General features: G+C 31.9%; 1 protein-coding gene across 3 annotated transcripts in view; it reads right to left on the reverse strand.

Annotated features, from left to right (window-relative positions):
• The window catches only part of LOC114334564 (venom carboxylesterase-6), a 675,899-nt gene that overhangs the window by 358,743 nt on the left and 298,896 nt on the right, over positions 1-18,260 (reverse strand). For 2 of the 3 annotated variants that reach the window (XM_050643823.1, XM_050643824.1), the window contains exon 1: positions 9,060-9,198. The exons of the other annotated variant lie outside the window; for it this stretch is intronic. In XM_050643823.1, coding sequence (XP_050499780.1) covers positions 9,060-9,119 — 60 coding nt within the window. In that variant the 5' untranslated portion in view covers positions 9,120-9,198. Of the gene's footprint in view, positions 1-9,059; positions 9,199-18,260 lie in introns of those variants that run through there. 3 annotated transcript variants of the gene reach the window in all.

The following is an 18,260-nucleotide window of genomic DNA, read 5'->3' on the forward strand; positions in this document are numbered from 1 at the left end:
CATAAAAAAAGTTACAGCCCTTTGAAGTTACAAAATTAAAATCTATTTTTTCCAATATATCCAAAACTATTTAAGATATTTTATTGAAAATGTCTATGTGTTATTTTTATGGAATGAAAATCTTTAAAAACACACAATTTATACTGAAATTTGTGCAACCCATTTTTGTGCAAACTCCCCAAACTTTTATGTACGTTCCAATTAAATTGTTATTGTGGTACCAACAGTTAAATACAATGTTTTTAAACTTTTGTGTCTTAGTATTCCGAAAAGCCAGTTTTAAACCAGATATTTTGAATATTTGTCAAATCCACCACATATTTGTATATGGTTAAGTACGATTATAGAGACTTGGTAATAATATGAAAATTTATTTATAATTTACGTTTTTAGATATATTTTGAACCATATTAAAAATAAGAAACATCTAGATAAAAGATGCCTTATCGAAAAAATACTAAGAGGCAAAAAATTTTAAAAACGCAGTATTATCTATGGTGCCGCAATAATAGTTGAATTGGAACGTACGCAAACATTTGGAGGTTTAAAGGAACAAAACCCCCCATAAAATTTTTATATATTAAAAAATCATTTTTTAATAATATTGTGGCTTATTTCCCATTGTAAAAATTAAAATTAAAAAAGAAGCCGCATCTCGATAAAAATTGGCTTATCGAAAAAATACTAAGAGACAAAAAAGATTTAAAAACAGTGTGTTTAACTAATTGTACCAGAATAATAATTTAATTTGAACGTACACAAATGTTTGGTGTGGTTTAAGGGAACAAAACGCCACAAAATTTTTATGGAGTGCACAAATTTCACTGATATTTTTTTAAGATGTTCCTGCCATAAGAATGTCCATTTTCAATACAAAATCGAGAGTTTTCGATATATGGAAAAAATCGATTTTCATTTTGTAACTTCAAAGGGCTGTAACTCTTTTTTATGTGCACATTTGTACTAAGGTATTAGGTTCAATCGATCTATTTTTGATACCAGAATATCGATGGTGAAAGTTCCCAACCTCCTATGTCAATTTTTAGATATATTGTTCTGTTGCCCTTAAATTAAAGAGAAATATGTAATTTTATTGTTTACAAAACACAATAGCCAAAAATTTACATAGGAGTTTGGGAACTTTCACCATGTGATTTAATTTATGACTTACATTTTTGTTACACCCTTTACTATTTAAGAGTAACCTGGAGGCGGCACTGAGACTTAATATTGTTAGGATTGCTGTGAGTTAGATGATTGAGGGTTACATGGGGATGGTTGTAAGTTGGATGAATGAGCGCAACCTGGGGATAGCAGTGAGGCTTGATACTGTGAGGATTGCTGTGAGTTGGGTGATTGAGGGCTACATGGGGATGGTTGTAAGTTGGATGAATGAGAGCAACCTGGGGATAGCAGTGAGGTTTGATACTGTGAGGATTGCTGTGAGTTGGGTGATTGAGGGTTACCTGGGGATGGTTGTGAGTGGTATAAGTGAGAGTGAGCTGGGGATGACAGTGCAAATTGATATTGTGGAGATGGTTGGGAATTGTGTAGTTGTTGGCCAATGGGTGAAATTATGTTTGTGAAATTCCTTGCGTGATTGTCTTGTTGTTTGAGAGCGTACATTATTTGATCTATTTCCATCATGGCAATATCTCTTGTACTTTCTTGCAAACCTCTTAATTTATTACATAACAAATCACAATACAGTGAACATGTGTCAGTCTCTGTCTTCGACATATTTTTCAAAATATTATATGCTTCATCGCTGCGATTTTTCATTTCGTCACACGCGTTTGATCGACTTCTTTTAGCTTTATTTTTTTCCGGCGTTATAAACTTTTCAGGCGTTGTAAATGATTCTTCTGTTGTTGCCTGTGTATCATTATCTTCGTTTTCTTCCATCTCCTCCGTGTCCAGTGAAACCTGTAGAAAAACATATATTTAAATTTGTTATGTTTATTTCAGTTGCCTCGCAATACAACAGAATGGTTAAAAATTGAAGAGGATTTCAACAGCAGATGGAATTTCCCTCATTGTCTTGGCGCAATAGATGGAAAACACGTCCTAATACAACGCCCTTTTCACAGTGGTTCTGAATATATCAATTATCACGGAACTTTTAGCATTGTACTGTTAGCTTTGGTTGATGCTGACTATAATTTCTTATTTGTGGATTGCGGTTGTCAAGGTAGAATAAGTGATGGCGGTGTATACAGAAACACAGAATTGTATAAAAAAATTTCTAGAAATGAACTGGATTTTCCACCGTCAATGAGTTTGCCCTTCAGGGAAGAACGACTTCGTTACGTTTTTGTGGCAGATAGTGCATTTGCTCTCACTGAAAACATGTTGAAGCCGTATTCCGGTCTCCACTCCAAGGGAACAAAAGAACGAATTTTTAATTATCGTTTGTCGCGTGCTCGTAGAATAGTAGAGAATGTTTTCGGCATCTTGTCGGCTACTTTTCGAGTACTAAAGAAACCGTTTGTATTAGAACCACAAAAAGTAACCAATATTGTAATGACATGTTGTTTATTGCACAACTTTTTAAGGCGATCTAAACAATCACGAGCAATATACAATCCACCCGGTACTTTTGATACTGAAAATGAAGGCGAAGTGCGTCCAGGCTCCTGGCGAAATGATCCTGAAGGAAATACTTCCCTGTTATCAATGAGGAATATACCAATAAGAGCACCTCTTTCTGCTAAGGCAATACGAAATAAATTTGCAGAATATTTTATAACAGATGGCGCTGTAGCGTGGCAGAATAATTATGATTAGGTTTATTTCATTAGGTTAATTTAGATTATTTTCATGTCAGATTTGAGTGATGACTAGAGACTAGATTATATGCAAAATTTTATACATATATATTTTTATAACATTACATTATTGAATTGAAATGTATCTATAGAACGAAAAATTTTCGTATAGAAGTTTCGCGAGTTTCGTGTATGATAATTCATAATGATAATTAAATGAAAGTTGTATATACGATTTTTTCTATGATCTTTCACGACAAAAAATTTATCTATTAAAATTTATTACTTTTGTTACGCAAAGAAATTAAGTAGTTATATGGTTAAATTAAATATTTTATTGATTATTTCATTCATAGGAGATTCTGACCAATAGAAAGCTACAGAAATAAAAATTAAACTGATTATTTTTTGATGATTTTAACTTCCAATCGTATAGTAAGATATTTGATCACGTGTTTAATTCTTTCCAATCAGATTAAAATTATACTGAGAATTATCTACTCTAGAAAATTACCGATAGAATTTTTTTAAATAGATTGTTTCTATTTAATGGCAACCAGTTTCCTAGTTTTAACAACTGTCACATTTCGTTTAAATAAATGTCAATATACGTATTAAAAAATAATCTTACGAATATCACACGACAGTAAGAATAAATAAGAAAATGATGCTTCATTTTTACTCAAATTTGTTCTCATTGGGCAATAGCCACTCGAGCCCTGCGGGCTCTCGTGTCTATTGCCAGACAACAAATTTTCGAAAAACTGTCGCATTATTTTCAATTTATTCTCACTCTCTTGTGATATTATACCCGATAATTTTTGATAATATCTCGTCGTCAAGTATATTACGTCAGATGCCCTTCGTTGCTACGAAAAAATACATTCAGTGACATTAATGACAATTATTGGGTAATGTTTTAAAAATTATAAAAGTAATGACTTTCAACCGTCAAATATTTATAAAAACTGTGTTGTATTGTACTAATTTGTACTTACATAAATAAATTACAATAAAATTTTGGTTCTGAACAGTTTTATTCATGAAATAATCCTCTGAAATTAATATAGAATTTTTGCTCTCGTGACACTTTTGACATAATTTCACTCCCCTTCGGGACGTGAAAATAAAACTGTCAAAGTGTCACTCGGGAAAAATTCGATAATTTTAGAGCTCTTGTGCAATTACTACTGATACATTTATATTTTCAATATTACACTTATTATTAAAATGAATTTGAGAATAAATTTTTAATATCTCTATCGACATTTTCCTCAAAAGATTTAATTTTTAAATTAGAAAGTTTGTTTGAATAGATAATAACACCCATTACTTTACCCCTGAGTAATAAATCATTACTCACGGGTTGAAGTTAGATTCAAGTGGTGCATGGCACCTTTAAGCTTAATGTTAGCAAATAAAATTACTTAAACTTGTTTATTTAATAAAATAATCATTGTAATTTCTATATTTTTCTATTATAGTTTGTTTTTAAACCAGGAGGAGTAAACTAAAAAGACAGATTTACACCCAAGAAAGTAACTAAAAAAATCACCAAATACATCTTCTTTTTTGGTTGCTCATATCGGCCTTCGACGGTAATCCATAAATAATATAAACTGCTCGTCAAAAGATAGGGATATAGAAAATTCTGCTGAATTTTTATAGTAGATTTTTTCGTGAACAGATTAACGGATTTCGCTTTTTTTATTATTTTAGACTTTTCTTTAGTATTTACACAGTTATGCAAAGGTTTACTCAAACTTTTTTTTTTGTACTTATACCGGGTGGAAGAAAAGAAATGTGTTTATTATGTTAAGTTTGAGACGCCCTGTAGGGAGGACGAGGTACAAATGGGAGAATATATCGAAATCGTATTGTAGTCTTATGTTTTGTGATCATTTTGTTTTTTGAATGTCCCTGATATCTTTAGAAAAAAATAGACGATTTTGTAATTTAACATGTGTTTTAACCGAAACAAAAGTTTGAGACACCTTGTAGGGAGAAAAAGGCACAAAGGTGAGTATACCTCGATATTTTGTGGTAGTCTCATATTTTGTGAATATTTTATTTTTTTTTAATTTCTCTGATATCTTTAATAACAAAGAAACTAGACGAAATTACTCTTTAATATGTGTTTTAACTGACGACATGCGTCACATCACACATGTGAAACATAGAAAAACATATTAAAGAGTAATACCGTCTAGTTTCTTTGTTATTAAAGATATCAGAGAAATTAAAAAAATAAAATATTCAAAAAATATGAGACTACAACATTATATCGGGGTATACTCACCTTTGTGCCTTTTTCTCCCTACAAGATGTCTCAAACTTTTGTTTCGGTTAAAACACATGTTAAAACACCCGTTAAATAAATAAATAAATTACAAAACCGTCTATTTTTCTTGTTTCTAAAGATATCAGGGACATTCAAACAACAGTATGTTCACAAAACATAAGACTACAATATTATTCTGATGCATACTCACATTTGTACCTCGTTATCCCTAGGGTGTCTCAAACTTAACACAAGAAAAACATATTTTTTTCTTCCACCCGGTATAAGTACAAAAAATAAGTTTGAGTAAACCTTTGCACAACTGTGTAAATACTAAAGAAAAGGATAAAATAAAAAAATAGCGTAATCCGTCTGTTCACGAAAAAATCAACTATGAAAATCAGCATAATTTTCTATATCCCTAACTTTTGACGAGCAGTTTATTATACTAATACGTCGCTAAAGAGTCCTAAAAACGTCTGTTTTTTATAATATAAAAGCAGACTAAAAATCTTAAAAAAAAGAAATTATGCAGAAAAATTATAAATATTGTCAAAATTTCAGAAATTTCAATAGTGTCAAAATTTAATAAGAGTGGAGTAAAATTGCATGAGGTTGGACCAATTATAAACAAGCATTACGGCGCGGTAAATTTGAATGATTCCTCTTGATTTAAAAACAGACCATAATCCAAATAAAAAAAGTCGTAGAAAAAGTAAAGTTTTCTACTCGCGTGTAATGGCGATAACTCACTTTGATAAATTAGGTCATCATAATAGCCATCATTACATGATCGGTGAATATTATACTATTACCTATTGTATATTTTACCGTTTTATTTGTCACAAAACCTAACGGTTAGAAAGTATAATATGTATCAAGAATAAATACAATTTTTGTTTTAAATTGAAACCACGATATATGTATTTAACCTAAACTTTAAAAATTATTTTTATTACAATAAGTACATAGACCTATTTCTAGAGTATAAATGCATATTCGCATATTATTTGTGCATATTCAGATTGTTGTTAAATGCATATTGCATGCATGTTTTAGACATTTTTAGTGCATATTTTCGAGTCCCTAGTTATGACAATTAAGAAAAAGATTTAAATTAGTAGTTATAATAGTATAAAGTTTAATTACATATAATAAATATTTACTTACCTCAGAACTCTTCGTTTTTTTGGGTTTGTAGACATCATCCAAAAAATTTGCCATGATATCATAAAAAGGCCACTCAGGCTTGTAAACGTCATCAGCTCCACTACCAGTTCCCATGGATTCTTTAACTTTTGTTTTTTGCCTTCTATAGGTCGACATTAAATTGTCCCTCTTCTTTTTTAAATCTTTTATCGAAACAGTGCCATCCTTTAATTGGCTTTTGATGCGGCTCCATGCATCGTATGCATCGTTCCTATTTTTATGGTCTGGTGCCGTCGAATTCCACAAAGTGGGTTCATTTTGGTACAGATTTAAAAAATCAAAAATTAATTCGTTGGTCCATTCCATTTTTTAGCAAAAAAACTCTAATAACAACTCAACAACTCAACACTAAGCAAATGGACAATTTCTTTAACTTGCCAATGCCTTGTCGTCCGTTAAAACAGTGAGGCGAAAAAATATCAGTGAAATGCTGAATGGCGAAAACTGACGGTGTCATGAATGTCGGATATTATGTATGTGACTCATTTAATTTGGAATTTGGCTATTGATTACATTGCGTTTCTCACGTTTCTTATCACTTTCAATGTTTTCGTTAATAGCATATTTATGGTGTGAACTGTCGTGTAGTATGGACATTAAAAGCTAATAATATTCATAATAATATACCCAAGCTAAATTAGCTAAATCTTCACAAACTCGCTACAAATGTAGTGCTTGTAAAAATTTTTATTGTTTCGAATGCTTTGTTGTTACTCATAAATCAGAATTATTAATGCAATAATATTCATGAAAAGAGTTTATTACATTTTTATTAGTAGCAACTACGAAGAAATGTATTATATTATGATTCAAATCAATAATTATACATTATGTCATTTTTATCAAAATGTGTTAAATTATTAGTATATAAAAAAAACTGGCGTTTAACGTGTTAAAAAATCATGACAGCGTCCACACGGGCCATTAACGCACCTTTGATCTGTACCGACTTTCGACGGATCACCACAGACGTGTCTGTGCTATCACGGACGACCACTTCCCAAGGTGCGTAGTGCGAGCTGGTCCGCGTCCATCGGCGATATTGCCGATCTTGAGAAGCCGTAGTTACTACGGACTAGAACGGACCAGCACAGACGCGTCTTTGCTACCACGGACGATACGCTTCCCACGGTGCGTGGTGCGAGCGGGTCCGTGTCCGTCCGCAATATTGCCGATCATGGGAAGCCGCTATAAGATTGCATTACATAACCCGTCAATTCATCTAAGTAAAATTTCATCGAATCTTGATTCGTTGTACTCAGATATTAGCATAACTAACTTAAAGAAAATAACACAGTTAATATTGCATTCCGTTTCATAGTCAATCATCATACTATTTCCTACGTTTCATCCTTTTGGGATTTTTAGAGGGTTTTGTAACCTGTTTTGAATTGTAAAGAAAATCAACAAAATGTCTGCGTTATTCATCGTTCGTTTGCCTTGCAAATTTTAGAAGTCACGAATTAAGTTTTCACCAGAATCTTGGTTAAAACGATGACTCTGTGCTAATTAGGAATATAATGCAAAATACAAGGAAAAGTGGAAAAGTTATTTACCAGCAATTGTATTGCTGGAATCGAATCTTATGATTCTATATATTAATAATATAGGTATGCAAAGTCCGCAGATAGTGCGCTACTTTTTTATAAACAAAATGGCGCCAGAAAATCGTGTTTTTTTTTTCAATTTTTGCTCTATAACTCCAAAGATTTTAACTTAACACCAAAAATACTCAAATAAGAATTCACCGTAATTAAATTCTGCATAGAGACGTGTTTTTTCACGATTTACTTCGACGAAAAATTTCCCCCGAAAATGCGGGTTTTTCCAACAAAATCTTTAATGTCAACTAAAATTTTAGATGAGTAATTGTTTATACATAATTAAATAACTTAGTAATATAAAAGTGTTTTTCGTATGGATTATAATTCCAGACACTGATAGAAATTGAATAAACAGTTTAGCAACAATTGAATTATTATTCAAATTATTATAAATCAAGTTAAATCATGAAAACGGTATTAAAAAAAGCGGCAGGATGCTTCTTTTAAAAGAAAAAACGTTTAATTGTGATGAGTGTTTCCTGAGATACAACCTGTCAAAGTTGACCGGCATTTACCGCAAGGATATAAACAATAAGATCATAATTTTTAAACCATCACCTTTTTATTTCGGTCCTAGTTCTCCACACCAATTTTCATATTTTTAAAGTATGTACAGCTGGTTCCTAAAAAAACTGATACGACTCTTAAAGCGTATTTTGTAGAAAATTGAGCAGTGTACTTTGAAGGATAAATACTTATTATTTACATACTGTCACTGTCACTGCTATATCTTAAAATTTGTCAGATAACTTATTCTGTTCAACCTCAAAAAATGGCTCCACATGCTAACAAAGAACTAAAAGCAAGAATTGTAACGAAATTAGAAGATGGTTGGTTACTATCTGCCGTAGCGAACCATTTTAACGTAAGCAAAACAATAGTTTTTAATATTAATAAAATATGGAAAGAACAAGAAACTCGATTCGACATTCGATCAAATGCTCGTCGACGAATTGTTCATTCGATGAATTGTGCATTTGACCAACTGTTTGTCGACCAAATGTTGTCCACCAGTTTTCCGTCGACGAAGTGTTCTCGACCAACTTTCCGACACCGAAATTTTTCACCCTTAAAGAAGATGTCGAAGAGGTTAAATAAACAGCAAAGCATTATAGAAATACCCCCATAATGGCGCAAAAAACTTCCATATAAAGAAGCAAAACGCAAAACATAGCTAAAAAATCATAACGTACTTACAATAAAATAATTGTGTATAATAAAACAGAGTGTCACACAAATGAGAGTTTTCCACATCATCTTGTTGCACTGATATCAAATACTCGCATTCTGCATTTGTGGATATTTATTTATAGTAAACTTTAAAAATTGCTTTTTCTTATCTAATAAGTACGTTCACGTCAATTATCTAAAATAATCAGTGATCAATAAAAAAATAGGCTTTTATTTGTTAATATTTATAATTAATCCAAATTATGGTACAAATTGAAATAAACCATAATAGTTGTAGTATGATTAAGCAAATTATTATATTTGTAAATAATGGATGCTGGAAACACTGAAATTATATTTTTGTTCATTGCCGTAGATTTTTAAAAATTATCCTGTTGCAAAAATGTTCTTGAAACTATAGTTCTGGCGGTATCTTATACGGTGGTGCTTAGGGTTTGTAAGAGACCATACAATATAATTCGAAAATAATACTATTTAAAATTAGCTTTGTGACGATAATATAATTTTATCGTCTAGAGTACGCCAATGAATTAAGTAAAACGTATTTTTGTACCGTCTTTGACGATATAAAAGTCGGATCGAAAAGCCTAGTTGATTTTATTATTCTTGGAGCGTTGATCGAAGAATAATAATCAACAGCGAGGTATAATAGCCGGGAGATATTATACAGAAGTTCAGCCACGATTTTCTAAGTCCTGTCTTTTGCAATACTGGAAGGGTAGACGATGTACTTACGATCTGTGGAAACATCCAGAAATTTCCTGTGACATTTTCCTGTAAAAATTAGATTTTCCCAAAAAATAAAAATAGGGTTTTGCGATGAATTTCTAAGTCCTGCCATATCCGTAGATATACAGGATACTACCGATTTTATGAAGAAAATTTTTTGGGCAGGAGGGTTGTAAACCGGGTAACGGAGTATTAATGTATACAAACATGTAAGGAAAATAATGAAATTTTCATGATTTTCTAGGTCCTGCCAACTAAATAAACTAAACTTATTTCAAAATGATCAAAAAAAAAATATTGGCATGACGTCTCCTAATGTTTAAGTATACTTGTCCCTTGGAAAATTCTGCGGAAAATTTTCACCCTGATTCCGTGATTTTCTTAGTCCTGCCTTTAAAAAGTTATAATACTCAAATACAATCAATACCTTTTCGGTACTCGGCAGGAAGGTTAAACTGTTCTTGTAAGACGGCAGGCGTCCTAGATTTGTAAGAAAATTCGTGAAAAAGTCAACGATTTTCTGAGTCATTCCATTTTGCACATGTTTCAAGAATCTTAATATAAGTCTATTTACAAAGAGGCAGGATGGTTTTATGGTTATTTTGTATACAGGGTGGGGCATTAGTGTGACAAAGTCCAATTACTCGTTTGTCGTAAGATATACGAAAAAAGTTATTTAGGTAAAACATGGGCCACAGATAGGACTATGATTTAACAGTATTTTCTAATATACAGGGCTACCCGTTTTCACAGGGTGACACAAAGTTATGTTTTTTAAAATGGAATACCCTGTATATTTTTATATTTTTGGATTCTACTCGATGTTCTCTTTAATAAAATATAGTGTTTTGAAATATTATACGAGGTAGTTTAAAATATAATTACGTTTTTTGTTAATTTTGTAGGAACATTCACGCCCTATACATATTGTTAGTGATTTGATATCCAAACTTCTATTAATTTATGTTTAAACGATTTTTAATGTAGTCTACTATTGTCAATTATTAATAGTATACCAAAATGTTTAATTTTAGTATACGGGGTTGGTTGAAACTCGGAATGAGTATTTTCTGAGTTTTCTTAAATGGGACACCCTGTATTTTAGTATTATAATAAAATGATATTTTATGGTACCTTTTTATTTGTTAAGCATTTTCTATACCATATTTATATATTAATTTCGGGAGTAAATTGATACAGACAGATCGCACACCTAGTTCAATAGTGCCACAAGTGCAAAATACAATATTCTCGAGAAAACGTTCTGTAGTAAATGCGTTATGCCCTCTAAATAATTTATTTTGAGAGTGACTGGCTTCAAAATTACAATTTAGGTAGTAAATTGTATACTTATTGGCTGGATCTTATTAAAATTTATTAAAACTAAAACGTTATTATTGTTTTGATACTTATGGCGATATTGCATTGTGAAGAAAGTCATTTATAAAACAATACTTAGGAGATACGGCGGCAATATAATGAAAAAATCAATTGATTTTTGCAGTTGTGGCTGTATTGAATTATACCGGTTGTATTGTGGCAGTGTATATTATCGCCACATTTCTCTTGATTTTTGCAGTTGTGGCCGTATTGAACGTATTGGATTACATCAGTTGTATTGTGGCAGTGTATATTATCGCCACATCTCCCAGTTATGGCCGTATTGCATTTTCAAAACCTCCAAAAACCCTACAGTGAAATACCGAAGTAACTTACTTTATACTTATCCAAAACAATATTTTAGTTCAGGCTGTATTGCATTAGATGGGCCATTATATAGGCAATATTTTACAGCCTTAACCCAAAATTCGAATTTTTTGCAGTTGTGGCACAATTGAACTAGGTGTGCGAGATTACTCAGGTGGTTTTTGGGGTTTCTGAACAAGAATGTCACATTAGAACAGATCTTTACCTAGTGCTCGGAGTGACTAATATACACGCCATATTCTTAAATTTCGAGGCTTTCAGACACTAAAGTGATTCAAGTAGATTACTCGAGGAGTTTTGTGGTTGCTGAACATGAATACGCCATCAGAATTGACCTCCAAAAACTCTCTAAATTCGAGATCAGTCACCCTGGGCACCAGGTGCTCCGAGCGTCGGTTGTAATGTCATATTCGTGTTCGGTCATCCCAAAAACCCTCAAATAATCTGTTTTCTTTAATTTATTGCCGATATCCCATGAAACTCCAGATGACGTGCCTTAGCAGCAACTCTGGGCACTAGGTGATTCGGAGGTCGGTTGTGCTTGCGTATTCGTAACTCCATAAACCTCCCAAATAACAAAATTTTGCCCTTAATACACTGATTTTGACAGGTTTATGCACTTTTGGATTCATGTTATGCACTAAAATTCAATTTCCACCCATTTTTATATTGTACATCTTTTCCTTATGTTATCCTGAACACAATGCAAAAAGTTGCAAGTAGATAGATGCTGTATGTAAAAATCGATTTATTCTGGTGTTGTTAGTGTTAGTACATTTTGCTATCAAATATAGGAAACAATATCAGGACAATATCTACAATCCTACAATATCAGGAAAACCAGTTGAGTGCGGCAACTTAGCGCCTGTTACATGCGTGTGTATTTTGTGTTCGAACAAGTAAGAAGGCGGGATAAAATTGCTATGCAACAAAAATATATTGATAACAACAAATAGATAGGCTGGATAAAAATGTTTCACGCACATGAATCACACTAGTTTCATTGGTGGGCTGACTTCTACTATTTATTTAGCAGGGATTTATTTTCATGAAACGTGTTTTATTTTTCATGTTTCACGTTTCATCTTCCTTTGGTGTGCGGCTTCCCTAAGGCGAGCCGCACACCAACGAAACATGAAACGTAAAACATTAAACATGAAACGTAAAACACGTTTCATGAAAATAAAACACGGCTAAACAAATCTTAAAGTCCGCCTACCAATGAAACGTGTGTGATTTATGCTCATAAAACATTTTTATTTTCGGAGAGTCGCATAAATGGCCCAACGTCTATTTGTTTAGCAGTGTTTTATTTTTATGAAACGTGATTTACGTTTCATGTTTCTTTGATGTGCCTAAGGGAGCTAAAGCTCTTTACAGGTGGCGCGTTGTAATTAGTTTTTTATATCTCCAGAACGCTTCCAATTCGAAAGACAAAAACTGGTCCGCCTTTTTTCTTCCAGAGATAAATCGATTCCATCAATTGCGAATCTCTAGTACCGGTCATAGGAATCTTTTTTTCTTTCCCTTTTACGTATTTTTGACACTAGATTATTAAATTGTGAGGTATTCTAGTACTAAAAGGTACTCCTGCTTTAAGTCAGTAGGATGGACGGTTTTCTGGAAAAATCCATTTTAAAATTTTTCGTTTGTTGAATTTGAAAAAAATTTGAAAAAAATTAAAAAAAAAAACGGTGTATTTGCCGACTTAAAGCAAGAGTAACTACTAAAATACCTCATAATTTAATACTCTACTCTCAAAAATGTCTAAAAATTTAAAGACCAATAAGTTCCAGTAATAAGACCAGTACTAGAAATTGACAATTGATAAAATCGATTCATCTCTGGAAGAGAAATAAACGTAGCAGTTTTCGTTTCCCTAAATAGAATTTTTCTAAATTATTTTAAACTCAAAAAACCAAAAAACGAAAAAATTTTCAAATCGATTTTTCTAGAACACTGCGTATTCTTCTGAGTTAAAGCAAAAGTACCTTTTAGTACAAAACTATCCCAGAATTTAATAATCCAGTGTCAGAAATGCTTAAAAGTTAGACAGAAAAGTTATTCGATAAAATATCCGTTTCCGTACCCAAAACGGACCCCTATGACCGGTACTAAAAATTGGCCGGTGATAATTGACATTTGACAATTGACCTCTGGAAGATAAATAAGTGTACCAGTTTTCGTTTTTCCAAATAAAAGCGTTCTGCAGCTATTTTAAAGAAACTACTTACAAGACTTCCATATGCTTTTTCTAGACGAAGCATATCGAAGTAGAGGTCGTCCGCCAACCAGATGGTCTGATGACATCAAACGGATCGACAGAAACTTGATGCAGACAGTATAGGACAGAAATGCATGGAGAAGACTGAGGGAGACCTATATCCAGCATTGAATAGATCCGGATTGAATTATGACGATGATTAATTACAAGACGCCATCTTTAAAGAGCTCTAGCTTTCCACGGAAGCATTTTTGAACTAGGTGAATTGAGTTAAATTTTCTTAAAATTATCTGAGGAATCTCCGGTTTTCGTTTGTTATGAGTTTTTCTGGACACCCTGTATAATATAATGGGTAGGTAAATTCCCTACTATAACCAATAAATTGTAAAAATTGTTTATTTACTTTTAGTGCGTTTACTTAAATAAAAATAAGATCTAATCACTTAAAATAAAGATGTTACAGTTTGCTATTAGATTTGAAAGGCGTGTAAAAATTCCGAGACATTATTCAGGAAAATAATATTTAATAGGATACGATTGTTTTAATGATATACAAATTAATTTTTTGTATTATTCATCTTTGCGGTTATCCTGCCAAGTTGTAAACGGTTTTAGATTAGTGTTTTTTAAGCATACTCGACATGGTATGACTCAGAAAATTGTGGTGATATGAATATGTTTGTATAACACCCTGAAATAATTTTACAGACACACAATTTAATTTTTTTATACAAAATAACTATACAACCATCCTGCCTCTTTGAAAATAGATTTATATTAACCTTCTTGAGATATGTGCGAAATGGCATGACTTAGAAAATCGTGTAATTTTCCAAGAATTTTCTTACAAATTTTTTAAATATATATGGTAAAAAAGGTGAAACTAAACATCCTGCCATTTTGAATAATGTCTACTGAAATTATTTATTTTATAACAAAATTTATTTTATGACTTAGAAAATCACGGAACCAGAGTGAAAATTTTATACAGAATTTTCCAAGAAACAAGTGCAGTTAAACATTAGGTGACGTCATGCCAACATTTTTTTTTTGGTCATTTTGAAATAAATATGATTAATTTATTAAGTTGGCAGGACTTGGAAAATTATGAAAATTTCATTATTTTCATTACATGTTTGTATATCTGTATACTCCCTTAGTCCTTTTGCAACCGTCCTGCCCAAAAAATTTTTTTCATAAAATAGATAGTATCCTGTTATTCTATGGATATGGCAGGACTTAAAAATTCATCGCAACTCCCAATTTTTTTTTTCATGGAAAATCTAATTTTCACAGGAAAATGTCACAGGAAACCCGTGGATTTTTCCACAAATTGTAAGTACCTTCTCTAACCTTCCAGTATTGCAAAGGGCATGACTTAGAAAATCGTGGTTGAACTTCTGTTAATATCTCCCGGTTTATAAGAGGTGAGTTTATGTATGTAGTATTTCCCGACCATTTGCCGCTGTCGTTTTAGCGAGCTGATCGAATCCGTCAGTTTTCCTCTTATTTATCCTTTAACCTATCCTTATACGAGCGGTGATCGTATATTCCTAATATGTCTTTTCATCTGGCGAGCTGAGCAAGATTCCCTTTCTTGCCTTTCCTTATACATTCATGTCGTATTTATAAAAGCAATTCCTATTTCACGCGATAATCAAAATCATTCATTCATGTACAAAATATCGTCACATCGTCCCGAACAGAAAGCTCGATGCGTAGATTATAAATATAATTTATTAACTAAATTAACGAGTAATTAAGGCTAATTATCTTATCTTTTGTATGTTTTGATTCCAAATAAAAATGTCTTAAAAAGCGAACTCTTTTCTTTGACTGATTTATTTACCTGGAGCAACAATGCAACGACCTCGTTACAGCTTAAATTCTAGATTAAAAAAAAAGAACGGTCCATTTACTCACGGTTCTTGCTCCGAAAGAAAAGAACCGCTTGAATTAACATGAAATTTGGTATACACATAGCTAACATGTCAAAGAAAAAAAGTGATATTGTGCCGATGTGTGCTTTTGTATTGGTGGTGAGTTCCACCACTTCTCTGTGGTGAAAAAATATATGGTTTTTCACTAAGTTAATACTTTTCGAAACAAGAAACCCAAATTTTTAGACGGTTCTTCGCAAATAACTCAGAAAGTAAGTATTTTATCGAAAAAACATTCTAAGCAAAAATATATAGTTTATAAAAAAGTCAAAAACACGATGTATTTATGAGGTCTGTTGTAGTCCCTGTAGAAGCAGCGTTGTAGCTAATAAAAATAGGTTCTTATTCAACAAATTTCAAATCAAATATTTCGAAGTGAAATAACCATAAATAAAGCACTTTTCTCGGTGAAAACTTATCACAACATAGTTCTTAAAAAAAGCTTTATTTTTGTTCCTTAAAAAGTTTCCAGCCTCAAAAGTAAGCAAGTTACGCTTAAAATAAAGTGGGTCCCTTTTTTGGTAAAAAAAATTGTGAAAATCACCCCGAATTAGCATCGCAAATGAAATTAATCGTTATCGCTTCACAAGTTACTTTACTTATTAGTGTTTATACAGTGCGCTGGATTAAGTGTTACCCCCTTAATAACTTATTTATTTCTAGCACATAAGCAAAACGCACGGACAGGTTGATTTTTAAAATATTCAAAGTATATTATAACATCAATGTTTCGAACTTTACGCGATCCCTCTTCAGGTGACAGGCAAAACTTTGATTTTTTTAAATAGGAAAGTACATCATGTGGTAGCTCATTTAAAAGCGTTTGAAATACTGATTACAAAATGTAATACTTTAATCCTTTTTAAGAGCGTAGTCGCAAAATTTCGATCGAATTGTTTTTAAATGCATTAATTTTTTTGGAATCCTGAGAAAACTTATAAATATTTTTGAAAAATTTAAACGCAGAATAAAATATTTCATTATTACCGAGGGCTGAAAGTCCCTCGAATAAACAAAAATTTCTTTTGAATGATATATTTGAAATTATTAAAGATCCGACTAAATTTTCTTTTTTTTTCACACCTGTGACTTATTAAAATAATCATTATAGAAGTTCTCAGAAGTTCTCATATTTTTCAAAAATACTTAGTTTTTTCAGGATTCGAAAAATAATTAATACATTTCAAAATAATTCGACCGAAATTTTGCGCCTCCAGTTTCAAAAAGAATTAAGGTATTATACATTTTTGTAATCAGTCTTTCAAAAGCTTTTAAATGAGGTGTCACATGATGTACTATCCCATTAAAAAAAAATCAAAGTTATCACTGTCATCTGAAAAGGGACCGCGTAAAGTTCGAAACATTGATGCTAAGTATAATATACTATGATTATTTTAAAAATCAACCTGTCCGAGCGTTTTGATTATGTGCTAAAAATAAATAAGTTAGTAAGGGGGGGGGGGGGTAATACTTATTCCAGCGCACTGTATAATTTATGATCGGTAAGTTTCATCGGTTAAAAGTGCTTATTTTTGAAAACAAAAATTGATTTTAAAATAAAATCGATTTTTTCCATACATCGAAAACTATTAAAAATTTTTTATCGGAAATGGACATTTGGCATTTTTATGGTAAGAACATCTTTAAAAAAATTATAGTGAAATTTGTTCACCCCATAAAAATTTTATGGGGGTTATGTTCCCTTAAACTCCCCAAACTTTTGTGTATGTTCCAATTAATTATTATTGTAGTACCATTAGTTAAACACAATATTTTTAAAACTTTTTTGCCTCTCAGTTTTTTTCGATAAGCTAGTGTTTATCGAGATATTCTGAATATTTGACGAATCTGCCACATATTTGTATATGGTTAAGTATATGATTAAAGAGACCTGTTAATATCTGAAAGTTTATTTTATAATTTATATTTTTAGATATACAGTGGTACCTCGACATACGAGGGTAATTCGTTCCGTAACCTTGCTCGTATGTCAAATTACTCGTATATCAAAGCAATTTTTCCCATTTAAATTAACTGAAATGTCATTAATCTGTTCCAATCCCAAACAAACCACCTCAGTAGTTACTCGTACACCTTGCTCATGTTTCTCAATGATTTCACGTTTTAATTCAATCGACATCATCTTCTTCTTCGAACCCATGGTTATAAAACTAAATGTGAAACAACTTTATCAAAAATACTTCGAAAACAAGCAAAGCCGACATACTAAGGTCTAGGTTAGGGTGACCAAACGTCCCATAAAAACAGGATTGTCCCGTTTTTTTACGATTTGTCCCGAAGTCCCGAAAAAGTATCTCGGGACGCCTAAATGTCCCATATTTGCGTTGGGTTGAGTTTGTTTATCTGACTATATTTTCTCTCTTTAATTTTTCTTCAATTTCTGCATTTGTTTTCATTTTTATTTCTCCCTCTTTTGTTACATTGTGGCCCAGTATTGTTCTCATTATTTTTCTTTCAAATTTCAGAAGGCTATCTTCCTCTTTCTTGTTAATCATCGTTGTTTCCATCCCATATGTAACACCAAGTGTTATTAAGGTCTTATATAGGTTCATATTATACTAGAGTCTTGCTTCTCAGCAGATTTCT

The sequence above is a fragment of the Diabrotica virgifera genome, chromosome 2, assembly GCF_917563875.1.
Source record: "Diabrotica virgifera virgifera chromosome 2, PGI_DIABVI_V3a".
In the NCBI taxonomy this organism is placed as follows: Eukaryota; Metazoa; Arthropoda; class Insecta; order Coleoptera; family Chrysomelidae; genus Diabrotica; species Diabrotica virgifera.